General features: G+C 36.5%; 1 protein-coding gene across 1 annotated transcript; it reads left to right on the top strand.

Annotated features, from left to right (window-relative positions):
* The first annotated feature begins 7520 nt into the window (after positions 1–7520).
* LOC129954120 (26S proteasome non-ATPase regulatory subunit 1) lies at positions 7521–11188 on the top strand. Its single transcript, XM_056067811.1, has 3 exons — positions 7521–7761; positions 7860–8824; positions 8881–11188. The coding sequence occupies exons 2-3, from the start codon at positions 7870–7872 to the stop codon at positions 11034–11036; spliced, it is 3111 nt and encodes a 1036-aa protein (XP_055923786.1). The 5' UTR covers positions 7521–7761; positions 7860–7869; the 3' UTR covers positions 11037–11188.
* The last annotated feature ends 2709 nt before the right edge of the window (positions 11189–13897 follow it).

Here is a 13897-nt window from a genome sequence, read left to right on the forward strand (position 1 = left end):
CTGCATTTTTGGATTGTTTGGGTCATGTCGGGATTAAGAACTACATGTTGGACGTAGGGATTGGGTTGAAATGTTTGGACATTTGAGATGCTTGCAAATGAGTCATCTTTGCTTTGGACGCTACATAGAAGGGTGTTGTTTTCAAGTATTATTTTGATTGCATCATTTTTGTCCGAAGGCTTTGCCTCCAGTCCTCTTTTTTTATTTTCATCCTTAAGGAAATCTAAGGTGAATCGACTTAGAAAGGAGGATTCAGTTGTTGTTTGGATCAATTGTTCCAGAAGGGACATTATGTTTATTTTTTTTGTTTAACTTGGTTTATTGTCTTTTATTTATATATTTTAGTGATTAATGAGCGAGATTAACAAGTTCGAGTAACCGACTGCGCCATGTGAGAGGAATTCTACGAAAAAAAAGATTTATTTGAGGATAACTAGGAAAAATACGTCTTGTATATTTTAGGATCACGTTAAAATTCAAATTGCTTTATTATTCCAGTGTTTCAACTTAAAAAAAATAATATTAAGTATTGCCAGAAGGGCTGTAATAATAAAAGTTAAAATTTATGCAGGAAGATGTCGCTGTGACAGTATGAAAAAAACAGACTGTTAAATTTTTATAAAAACAAATAGAAATAAAGTTTGAAGAATATTTTTAATTTTTGAAAAGATATTTGATTCGAAAGTAAATTTCTACCAACTTTTAGTTTTGTTTTTTTTTAGGTTTTTATTCCTTATAAAGTAACTGCCAATTGGATTTTTCTACAAATTTTACCGAATGTTGAAAATAATATTTATTATCAGACAAAATTAGCTTAAAGCCATAATCTTAAATTTTTGAAGAGATATTTTAGTCAGAATCAATTTTTACCAACTTTTATTAATGTTTTTTTTTAGGTTTTTTTTTTATAAAAAAAACTGTCAATTCAATTTTTCTTTAAATTTTACCAGATGTCAAAAACGTTATTCTTCGTTGCACAAAATTATTTTGAAGATATAATCATTTTTTGTTCGTAAAATATTCTAAGTGACAAATATTTTTTTCAACTTTTTTGATTTATTGGTTTTCATCATTGAAAACAAGCATTGGAATTTTTTTGACAGGTCGTTTATAGCTATCATTAAAAGTTTCTGTCATTGAAAAAACCTTTACTGTCAGAAATCTGTCATTGGAATTGTGTGAAATTGGAACACAAATCAGTGGAATGATTTGTTTCACTTTTGAACATAAAAGTATTTAGTTGTTGATAGAACCTTTTAAATATTAATGACGGGCTTTAGGTCAATGAAAAAACAATTATTTAAGTTTTCACGACGTTTCGTTCATGTCTATGAACATCATCAGGTGTGGCAATTAATCTATATTTGCATTAATAAATTGGTAACAATTTGATAACATTAAAAAAAAAAAACAAAAAACAAAACAGTTTTGTAGTGTCCAGAGGTCGACTCCTTTCTCGTTTCCTTCAGATTTTTTCAAGGCAGTACGACAAACGTCCGAGACAAAAATTCATCATCCCTCGGAGGGCTCTGAAAGAGATAGATTGGTGGCTCCAAGCGTTAACGAAGGACTTGTTAATACACAAAAAAGAAGTGACACATTTTCTGGCAACGGATGCTTCAGATACAGGATGGGGTGCTCATCTGAACGAAACAGTCTTATCAGGTCAGTGGTCGAGAGATCAGAAAAAAATGGCATTGCAATTTAAAGGAAATGTACGCAGTTTTCATGGCAATAGACAAGAGGGCATCAGTTCTGAAAGACGCACATATTCTTCTGCAGTCAGACAATCGAACTTTGATTGCTTACATATACGGAAAGAAGGAGGCACAAGATCAGTGAACCTTTTAAGTTTAACATACCAACTCCTTCAGCTTGTCGATCGGCTCAATATAACAATATCCGCATTTTATCTTCCGGGAAGATACAACGGAATAGCCGACAGATTGTCAAGAGGTCGTCCGACGCCGGAATGGCATCTTCTACCTCAAGCAACTGCGGAAGTTTGCAAAAAATGGGGAATTCCAGAGATAGATCTCTTTGCTTCAAAAGAAGCAAAAGTTCTCGACAACTATGTATCGATAGACTGCAAAGATCAGGCCACAGCTTACATAAATGCTTTCAGCCGGATTTGGGATCATTGCCTAGGTTGGATTTTCCCACCGCCCAACTTAATGCCGAGGGTTCTAGCACACTTGAATAGATCTCGCGGGAAGTACCTAATTGGGACCAGACCTTCTGGATGTCCGACCTCAGAGCTAGAGCGCTGGAGCCCGCCTTTGTAATTCAAAACCTGCGGAAGGTGTTAATAGATGTAACAACTGGCCAGCCTCCTCGCAGGTAGACAATTTAACCCTGAAAGTATGGATAGTTGGGGCTGGGAAGGCCAGTTAGTAGATTGGACTTCCGAAGAAAAGAATTTATTGAGTAAAGGATAGAGAGATTCTACACTTAAAACCTATTCTCCTGCTGTCAAGAGATGGCTTCTTTCGTGCGAAAAAGTTGGGATATATCCTAGATCTCCTAAGAGTTCTAGCTTAGCGAGATATTTGGCCAATCTTTACCTAAAGGATAAATTTGCTTCCAGTACTATCCTTGTGCAAAAGTCTGCGAAATCAACCTTTTGTGATCCATCGTTAGTTGATAGTCTAACAAAAGACTTTTTTGTACGGCGTATTTTAAGAGCTATTTGTTCTTCTCAACCACCTTCCGAGAAAGCACCCATATGGGATCCAAGGTGCGTGTTTAATTGGTTAGCAGAGAATGAGTTTAAAAACGAAAACTTATTTGAGGCCTCGAGGCGAACAGCTTCCATTCTACTTTTAGCGTCAGGAAGAGTTCATGACCTCACACTTTTGAAAATATCATGCAATAACTACATAGAGAATGATGGCAATATAATTTTGCATCCCTCATTCGGATCCAAAACTGATTCAGCCAGACACAGGCAGTCTAGTTGGCAGTTAATTTGCCATGAAAATAAGAATGTCTGTCCTGTTTTTTGGATAAAACAGTTGATTAGACTCTCTCAAGCTAGGAGGGCTCTTCAGAGCAACTTAGATAGCTTGTTCATAACCATTCATGGACCGGTAAAGCCGGCATCAAGAACAGTAATTGGAAGCTGGATTCGCACTATCTTAAAAGATGCGGGCGTTGGTGCTCCTCCAGGAAGTTTCAGAGCAGTGGTTGCTTCATTGGGTTGGCTAGAGAACCAACCATTAGATGAAATATTATCAAGAGGAAACTGGAGTACTGAGAATACGTTCCGAAAGCATTACTGCAGAGAGATAAGTTTAAATACTAACCTAAGTTCAACTTTTCTTTCTTTCTTATAAAATGTTAAGTTATGTTATATGATAGTCACGGAGACTTTTAAGTTATTAAAAATGAATTTCTTTATTTGTAATTATTTGAATTATTTATAAAAAAAAAAAACATTCATCATAGCGTTGTGGGCAAACACCAGCAGATAACAGACAGGTCTTCAACAACGACGCTGTGTGTTTCGGTAGGTAAATAATATGTCGGTTTTACACTAAAATATATTATTTGCCGCAAAACACACAGCGTCGGAGCAAGTTCCTTCCTCTTTTATATTCCTCTTTACATATACTGATATTTATTCAAAGATACTACTGATGCCCTAAGGTCCAAGAATTGGTAAATAATCTGGACAGACGGTTCCGAAAGCCAAAACAGCACATCGTTTGCTTTAGCCTAAGAAGATGGTTCCCTTCTGTCTATTGGAAATCAGGACAATACTGTCTCTGTATTCACCGCTGAAGCTATTGCCATCTTAAAGACTGCAGAGATAATATCAAAACTACAAGGCCACTTTGTGATTTGTTCGGACAGTTTGGCAGTCATACTTGCTATACGAAATCCCAATAACAGCACCGTCATAATTAGCAAAATAAGAGACAATCTAATTAAGTCTGTCAACAAACTAAAACTAATTTGGGTTCCCGGTCACGCTGGGATTTTTGGAAACGAACAAGCTGATAAAGCAGCAAATACTGCTCATGTTTCCCCTGTAAAGTCTGTGCCTGCACTGACAAAACGTGACTTATTACTTGAAGTCAAACGTAAAATCAAAGCACATAGACTAAATGAATGGCAGAATTACCAGCATTTCTACAGTTCCGTCAACATTGACAAATCTAAACCAAGCTACCCAACCTCAACTTCAAGACAGATGAACACTACTTTGGAAAGACTACGACTAGGGCAAACTGCTCTTACACATCAACACCTTCTAAAAAAGAAAACCCTCCAACTTGTACAGGCTGCCAAGCAATCTTGGACGTTAATCACATTCTAGGAATGGGTGCATGCAAATACTTGACTTTTTATACAATGCAAATCTAACAACCATCGAGATCCTAGGAAACTTCGATCCAAATAACATCAGAGAAATATACAACTTTATATACCTTCATAAATTTAAAATCTAATTAAATAATTCTCAAATAACTTAAAAACATACAGTTGTGTTCATAAAAATAGCAGTGCTTTCCAAATAAAGCAAAAAGGCCTTCAATATCAACTACAAATATTTTATTTATAATAACAGAAAAAAAGCACTATCGATTTTTACCGTTAGCTTTGTCATAGTAAAAACCGTTTTTTAAATATATGGCTGTTCATGACAAAGTACTAGATCTATTACGTAAGAAATAAGTTATATGAAAGTATACAAATAATGTTAGCTTACAATTAGTACTTTGTTGCATAACCATTGTTTTTTATGATGCTTCGCATCGAGTCCACTAAAACCTGACACCTCATCACCTGAATCACGCACTGCTTCCCACAATTTTTTCGAATTCTTTGGTTTTGCTTTATGAACTGCGTTCTTAACATCCCGCCACAAATTTTCGATGGGGTTAAGGTCGGAGGATTGAGCGGGCTACTCCATAACTTCTTCTGCTCAAATCACGATTTTGCCTTTTTTAACGTATGTTTTGGGTCATAGTCTTGTTTGTATACCCAAACTAACGGCATTTCCTCTTCAGCATAGGGTAACATAACCTCCTCGAGAATTTTCACATACTCGGTTGCATCTCTTATACCCCCGATTGGATTATTAGGCCCGACCTCGTAATATGAAAAGTAAGCCCATATCATAATTTTCCCTCCACCATGCTTCGCACATATTCTCGACGACCCTTGGACCCAAAAAGAATGACTTTGGATTCACCGCTCCATAGAACATTCCTCCATTTCTCTATTGCCCAATCTCTATGTGCTTTAACAAACTCCATTATCTTTGCCACATGCCTTTTCTTCAAAAATGCTACCTTGCGTGGACTTCGGGCTGGTAACTTCGCTCATTAAATATGTCTTCGTATTGTGACGGCATTAACAGGCAGTTGACGTCCATTTCTTATTTTCCTAGAGCCTATGGAAAGGTTCTGTTTTGCTAACTGAACAGTTTTTCTGTCAGTTCTTTCAGTAGTCATCCTTTTTGGGCCTCACGTTTTCGGTTTATTTTGCCATTTTAAAGTGTTACTGACCATTTTTGCTGAGCAGCCTAGGATGTCTGGAATATTTTGGTAGGTTTTTGAATAAGTTTTCGAATTGCTTCGGTGCAGTGTCTTGACCGTCCCATTGTTTATTTTTGAGCCAATATTTATTAATTTTTATATACTAGTATGTTAAAAATACTTAAAACTTTAAATAGTAAAATATGTACTTACCGAAAATTAAAAAAAAATAATTTGTAACCTTCTTATTTATAAAATTAGCACTCTATATCCAGAGAGTTTGAAATATTGTGTGTTCACCGGCAAAAGTAGAGTATAACATTAAGCTAAAAGTATCTTATATGTAAACGAAAGACCGCTAGATGCAAGCAACATGTTAATTTTTTGTATAAGCATTTCCGTTCTTAAAATAATTGACAATTTAATAAAATGTGATCAGCACTGCTATTTTTATGAACACAACTGTAAAAATTTAATTCTAACTATTTATACTATTTACTTTTTACATTATTCAGTTAAAAAAATGCACAAGCTTCGTTTTTATAAAGAGTCAAAAGCCTCAGCAGCTAAGTCTCTTTACAATATGTATTGAATGAAGAAAAGAAATGCAAAGCTATTTTGATTGCTAAGTGAGAATCGAAAGGGAATTGTCATAACATTTCACTTTCCTGCTATGTCTATCAGTCCATCTGAGAAAATTCTCAGAAATCTTAGAAATTAATATAAACTGAGCTGAACGCACGAATAGATCTGTTTTCTATTTTTTCACTCACACTTTGACAGCTGACAACTGTTTTGTCATCTTTGTATATAAAACCTAGCGGCACCTAGTGACTGCGGTGGTCGTACAAAAATACTTCATGATAATCCTATAGGTTTAATATACAGTAGTACCCGTGGCATGATGGTTTGTGCGTTAGACTGTCATGCAAGGGGTCTTGGGTTCAATCCCTGCCCGTGCCATTTTAATTTAAAAAAAAAATAATTTTCGCGGGTACTGCCTCTTGCGAGGAATTGACAAATCCTTCAAGAGTAATTCTTGTCATGAAAAAGTGCTTTCTCAAACTAGCCGTTCGGATTCGGCCTAAAATTGTAGTTCCCTTCCATTCCTGACAACAGTACTCGCACACATGAATGGTTGAGAGTTGTAAGTCACTAGGCCCTGGTTCACAACGGACTGTTGCGCCACCCCATTTGATTTGATTTTTTTTATATACAAAGATGACGTTATAAGAAACGAACACGCTTTGTGGATTTATCTATTTTTCAACAATCTCTCGTGGACTCTCAATTACAAATCCACAGAAAAATCAAAAAGTGAAAAATGCATTCTAATCTCAACGCAAATATAAACCGCTTCTACAATCTTAGTTGTGTACCCTTCGATGTCATGAATTTATCAAGGAATGAAACGAAGAAATGTCAAATAAAGTTAGCCAAAAAACTTGACGTTAAGATGTAACTCACCTTAATATCGTGAGTCATAAATAATTTAATGTAAGAAAAATAAATTCTTAGGAAAAACTAATTGCGACATTAAGCTTTATTTATTTAAATACAAATATCTTTGATAAATATTGTATCAATCTGTACACACATTGTTGGTTTTTCTATTCAAAAGGAAATGCAATCAAATATATTTAACCATTTTCCAGATTTATTTTAATGATAATTATAACTGGTTTCTTTAAACGGCTGCCAAAATTGCCCTAGCTGACAGATGAAAAAAACGAAGATTAATGTAGTTTTTAGATGAACCTAACAAAATTGAAAATACTGCAACTTTTAATTCATAGAGGAAATATAGTATCATAATAATCTATTAATATATTTCCTCTATGCTTTAATTTTTGAACTTTCCCAAGAATTCACTTGTCGTTTCAGTTTTGTAAGAATACAATAGGTTCCTTCTGTGAAAGGAAGCGTATTCCTCGTGTGAACAGGTATTAAATTAAAATTTCCAAACGCACCCTTTCGACTCTCGAATCTCGAACTTTTCGCCGATGCACGAATGTCACACGTTTCAAACCAAAGAAAGAAGAAAAGAGTGATTTGCACAAATTTTGTAAAAAGTCCGATAAACTTGATGAAATACCGTCGTTTCGGCAAAAACTTATAACATAAAATATAAACTCAAAAACCAAACAAATTTATTGTTAAAAAGAAAATAAATCAATCTCTCTTTTTTTCATATTATTTGTTGAAAGTTTAAGTGAAAATCCAAAACATCATTTTTATTGGAAAATTTACATTTCTTGGTGGAACAAAAAGAAAAGTGAGTGCCATTTTGAATCTTTTTCCTCTGTGTTCTTTTGTTCTGTCCATTCGTCCGTATCCGAATCTACTCTACAACTTATTTTACACCTTTTTTAGTCCAACAGAAATGAGTCTTACTTCTGCTGCGGGGATTATATCCCTTCTGGACGAACAAATGCCCGATTTAAAGGTTTTCGCTTTGAAGAAGCTCGATAATATCGTCGATGAATTTTGGCCAGAAATCTCTGAGTCAATTGAAAAAATCGAAATGCTCCACGAAGATCGTGCATTTCCAGAGAACAAACTGGCTGGAATAGTTGCCTCGAAGGTATTCTATCATTTGGGTTCCTTCGAAGATGCCCTCACATACGCCCTTGGCGCTGGTGACTTATTCGACGTTAACGCCCGCAATGAGTACACAGAAACCATCATTGCCAAATGCATTGACTTCTACATCGCCCAGCGAGTGGCTTTCATTGAAAATCCCAAGGAAGCCAAGCCAGTCGATAATAGACTGGAAGGCATCGTCAACCGAATGATCCAGCGGTGTCTTGACGACGGACAGTACCGTCAGGCATTGGGAATTGCCCTTGAAACCCGTCGCATGGACATTTTCGAATCGTCCATCATGAAATCCGATGATGTCGCTGGAATGTTGGCATACGCCTACAATGTTACCATGTCCCTAATCCAGAATCGTGGTTTCCGCAATGAGGTGTTACGTTGCTTGGTGGGATTGTACAGCGACTTGGGTGTTCCCGACTATGTCAACATGTGTCAATGCTTGATTTTCCTCGAAGATCCTCTAGCTGTTGCAGAGGTGCTGGACAAACTGACTCGCACTTCGGTGGAGGGTAACAGCTTGATGGCTTATCAGATCGCTTTCGATTTGTATGAATCTGCCACCCAAGAGTTCTTGGGAAAAGTTTTACAAGCTCTCAAGGAAACAGCTCCAATTCCAGCTGCTTTGCCGAGTACATTCAAGCCCCAAGGTACCTCTACCGAGGACTCAAAGACCGACGAGGAAAAGGCTAAAACTGCTGAAGAAGCACCTGCTAAAGCTCCAGAAGCCGATAGTGAAGGTAAATTTGAACTTCAAATGATTATTTAATTTGCCTAACTTTGCTTTTTTTTACAGGTGATGCTAAAATTGAGCGTACCATTGAATCCCTCAACGACTCGGAGAAAGCTCATCAGAAGAACGTCGAAAAACTCATCTCGATTTTGTCTGGCGAAGTTACTATTGACTTGCAGCTTCAGTTCCTGATCCGAAGCAATCATGCCGATTTGCAGATTCTCCGTGGAACCAAGGAAGCCGTTCGTGTGTCGATTTGCCACACGGCAACCGTTATAGCCAATGCATTTATGCATGCTGGAACCACGAGTGATCAATTCTTGCGAGATAATTTGGACTGGTTGGCCAGAGCAACAAACTGGGCTAAACTTACGGCCACAGCATCGTTGGGAGTAATTCATCGTGGTCACGAAAAAGACTCACTGGCCTTGATGCAGAGTTACTTGCCGAAGGAAGCCGGACCGAGTTCCGGGTACTCTGAGGGAGGTGGCCTGTATGCTCTTGGACTTATTCATGCCAATCATGGTGCAAACATTATTGACTATCTGTTGCAACAACTCAAGGACGCCCAAAATGAGAATGTCCGCCACGGAGGTTGCCTTGGTTTGGGTTTGGCCGCCATGGGAACCCATCGTCAAGATTTGTATGAGCAGTTGAAATTCAATCTTTACCAAGACGATGCTGTAACTGGAGAGGCCGCTGGTATTGCCATGGGAATGGTTATGCTTGGTTCTAAGAATGCTCAGTCCATTGAGGATATGGTCTCGTATGCCCAGGAAACTCAGCACGAAAAGATCTTGCGCGGATTGGCTGTGGGTATATCCTTGACTATGTTTGCCCGATTGGAGGAGGCCGATCCATTGGTCACCAGCTTGTCCACCGACAAGGACCCTGTCCTTCGTCGATCCGGAATGTACACAATTGCTATGGCTTACAATGGAAGTGGCAGCAACAAGGCCATCCGACGTTTGTTGCATGTTGCCGTTTCCGACGTCAATGACGATGTACGTCGTGCTGCCGTAACTGCTATTGGTTTCATCTTGTTCCGCACCCCAGAGCAGTGTCCATCGGTGGTGAGTCTCTTGGCCGAATCATACAATCCCCATGTGCGTTATGGAGCTGCAATGGCTTTGGGTATTGCCTGTGCAGGCACTGGCTTGAGGGAAGCTATCGCACTCCTCGAACCCATGGTCAAATTCGACCCCGTTAACTTTGTCCGTCAAGGAGCTCTCATCGCTTCTGCTATGATTCTCATCCAACACACTGATCAAACTTGTCCCAAGACAAACTTCTTCAGGCAATTATACTCGGAAGTCATAAGTAACAAACACGAAGACGTCATGGCCAAGTACGGAGCTATCCTGGCTCAAGGTATCATCGATGCTGGAGGTCGCAATGCCACTCTTAGTCTCCAGTCTCGCACAGGCCACACTAATCTCCAGGCCGTCGTGGGAATGCTCGTATTTACCCAGTACTGGTACTGGTTCCCATTGGCTCACTCCCTTTGCTTGGCTTTCACTCCAACTTGCGTGATTGGCCTGAACTCGGAGTTGAAAATGCCCAAAATGGAATTCCGATCAAATGCAAAACCTTCGCTCTACGCCTATCCACCGGCTTTGGAGGAAAAGAAATCCGAGGAGCGCGAGAAGGTCGCCACTGCAGTTCTCTCTATCGCTGCTCGTCAAAAACGTCGTGAAACAGCCGACAAAAAGGAGGAAGATAATAAAATGGACGTCGATGAGGATACGACTAAAGCAACGACAACTTCAGTAAAGAAAGAAGAATCGTCTGCCGAGAAGGCCGAAGAAGCGCCTAAAGAAGCCACTACCAGTGCTACTGATGACAAAAAGAAGAAGGACGAAAAAGAATCGAAGAAAAAAGAAGAAGACTCCAAGGACTCGAAGGAAGGAAGCAAAGATGCAAAGGATAAAGATGCTTCAGCCGATAAGAAAGAAAAAGAGAAAAAAGAACCCGAGCCGAACTTTGAGATTTTACAGAATCCTGCTCGAGTTATGCGTCAACAATTAAAGGTTTTGAGTGTCCCCGAGGGACAAACTTTTGTTGCTTTGAAGGATGTGACTATCGGAGGAATTATTGTTATGCAACACACCGGCAAAACAGACCAGGAATTGGTTGAACCAGTTGCAGCTTATGGTCCCAAGAACGACGATGCCAAGGAACCTGAGCCACCAGAGCCATTTGAATATATTGAAGATTAAATTTAAACAAAATTACTAACATTAACATACTCTTATGCATACATTAATATTCACTGATTATTATTAGACAACAACAAAAATATAATGTAATCGCGTAGAATTTATTTGTTTCTCTGCTTTTCAAATAAAAAATAACATGATTCAACATTTAATTGAATGTTTTCTCTTGATTTTAGAATTAATTCAATCCTTAACTAATTAAAGAAAGGAATTTGAAATTTTGAAAATGATATATCATTTTACCATCATACGAACTAGGTGACCCGCCTAGCCGTCTACCGGTCAAAGAGCTTGTCGAAACATATGCTTCGATGTAGATAGAGTTCAGGGAAAAGTATTTTTAACGCGAAATTAATTTTGTTAAATAAAATAATAATATAATATAATATTTTATTGATTAGAACGATTAACAGTCGAAGGAGAGTTTGACCTTGTGTTTTGGCATCCAGATAACATCTGGAATATCATTTAAATTTTATTGGGGGCTTAACCTATAGTTTAACTCAAAAATTTACTTAAATCTAAACTATTAGAGTCTGGTTGTTTTACAAAAAGGATATAATATATTTATTTATATAACAAAGAAAGATGTTGTATCAACAACGTTTGAAATCGGAATAATAAAATTTGTGACAACTAATTTTCTCATAATATTAAATATTAAAAATGATTGCTTATGTTTTTCAATACCCCTTCAATCGTTTAAACCAAGTCTTAAACATATGTTTCAACAGCTGAATCCAAAGTTAGGAAGGGAAGCAAAAGCTTTTGGAATTTTATTAACTCCAAAAGAAAATTTAGTGGTTTACCAAATTGTATGGAGTTTTCGGGTTCTATATCTAGTGATTTGCAAACTATCTGCAATCTTTTTGCCGATTTTTTTGATTCTGTTTACGCAGTTACGTCTTCTAACGAGCTTCCTGAATTTACTCCATCTAATGTAGTTGATACAGGAATTATTCAGTTAGAAATATCAGATGTACTTGAAGCGTTAAATGGGATTGATGAAAACAAAGGACTTGGTCCAGATTGTATATCTCCCAAGATAATCAAAAAATGTGCAACGTCCCTCGCGTTACCCTTGTTGCTTTATTTTTAATAAGTCTCTGAAGACAGGCGAATTTTTAAATGAGTGGAAAACATCGTACATATCTCCGATTTTTAAGTCTTAAGCAAAGCAAAAAATATGTAATTACCGACCAATATGTAAGTTATCTATTATTCCTAAAATTTTTGAAAAAAATGTATGTGATAAGCTCACTTTTCTTACTAAACAAATAGTATCTGATTCTCAGCATGGATTTGTTTCCGGCAGATCTACAGCTACAAATCTCACTATTTTGTGTGATTTAGTTGTTAGTGGATTTAAAAGTGGTCTCCAGGCCGACATCATCTTTACTGACTTTGCCAAAGCATTTTATAGAGTTAACCATGAAATATTATTATACAAATTGTCCAAACTTGGTATCCACTTCATACTTTTAGAATGGATACGTTCGTATCTTACAGATCGAACCCAATTCGTTAAGATACACAGATATGTTTCTAAGTGCATAAAAGTAACCTCGGGCGTCCCTCAAGGAAGTCACATTGGTCCTTTGTTCTTTAATTTGTTTTTCAATGATATTCCTGACATTTTCCAGTTTTCCAGGTATTTATTATATGCTGACGACGTAAAAATATTCAGAACTATACATTCTATAAATGATTGTTATTTATTGCAAGAAGATTTATGTATGTGAACTTGCATCATGGTGCAATAAAAATCTTCTTTTCTTAAATGTAGCCAAATGTCAAAGCTTTATATGCTCAAGGAAAGTCGCACCAATAGTATTTGATTACACTATAAATAATATAACATTAGATAAAGTAACTGAAAAGAAGGATTTAGGAGTCATTTTTGATAGGAAGTTCACATTTAGTAGTCACATTGACTATATAGTTAATAAAGTTTATAATATGTTGGGTTTTCTAAAAAGGAACACTAGAGAATTCTCCGATTCATATGCTCTTAAATCTCTTTATATGGCTTTTGTGAGATCTACCCTGGAATACTGTTGTGTGGTTTGGAATCCGTACTATGCAAATCATTCATTGAGAATTGAAAGGATTCAGAGAAGTTTCACAAGATATTGTTTTTTTAAGCTAAATTGGAACATTATTATGCCCGCATATAATGTGAGATGTTTGCTTTTTGGTATGCAAACGCTTGAGGTCAGAAGAAAGTATTTTTCTATTATGATGATAAAGGATATAGTAAGTAGTCATATTATGTGTCCTTACTTGCTAGAGCAAATACAATTTTATTTTCCCAGTAGAGGCCTTCGTATAGGTTTTCATTTAAGGGAGACTTTTTCTAGAAGTAATTATGGTAGAAATGTACCGATTATGCGTTGCATCAGAGAAACCAATGCTGTAATTGAAAAGATAGATATTTGTATGCACAGTTCACGAGAAACTTTTAAAAAACATGTAATGTTAATTTTGTTATTTCATTAATTATTGTGATATATACATATTATGTCAAATTTATGTTTTCTGTACTTTTTTTTAAATATTTATTATATATCTACATAAGTTACTATTTTTTCGTTATTTTTATTTATATTTATGTAATCTAAAAGAGAATGTTAATCTCAGATTGATTGATGAAGTAAACTAAACTAAACTAAATCTTGAAAACGTGTTGAATCAAGGAATTTTGTAAGAACGTCTGCAAGTTGATCCTTTGTTCCAATAAACTTGACTTCAATCAGTCCATTTTGAATGTGATCTTGAATAAAGTGGTGTTTTATAAACGGTGATTTTTTAAGAGCTTGAAAACTTAAAAAAAAAAAACGCATAAAATTTGCAAAATCTCA

This window comes from Eupeodes corollae, chromosome 1 (assembly GCF_945859685.1).
Source record: "Eupeodes corollae chromosome 1, idEupCoro1.1, whole genome shotgun sequence".
NCBI classification, from domain to species: domain Eukaryota; kingdom Metazoa; phylum Arthropoda; class Insecta; order Diptera; family Syrphidae; genus Eupeodes; species Eupeodes corollae.

Coding starts and splice junctions, on each gene's coding strand:
- LOC129954120 (XM_056067811.1), top strand. CDS start 7,870: ATGAGTCTTACTTCTGCTGCGGGGATTATATCCCTTCTGGACGAACAA. Junction 8,825..8,880: donor TCCAGAAGCCGATAGTGAAG/GTAAATTTGAAC, acceptor TTTTTTTTACAG/GTGATGCTAAAATTGAGCGT.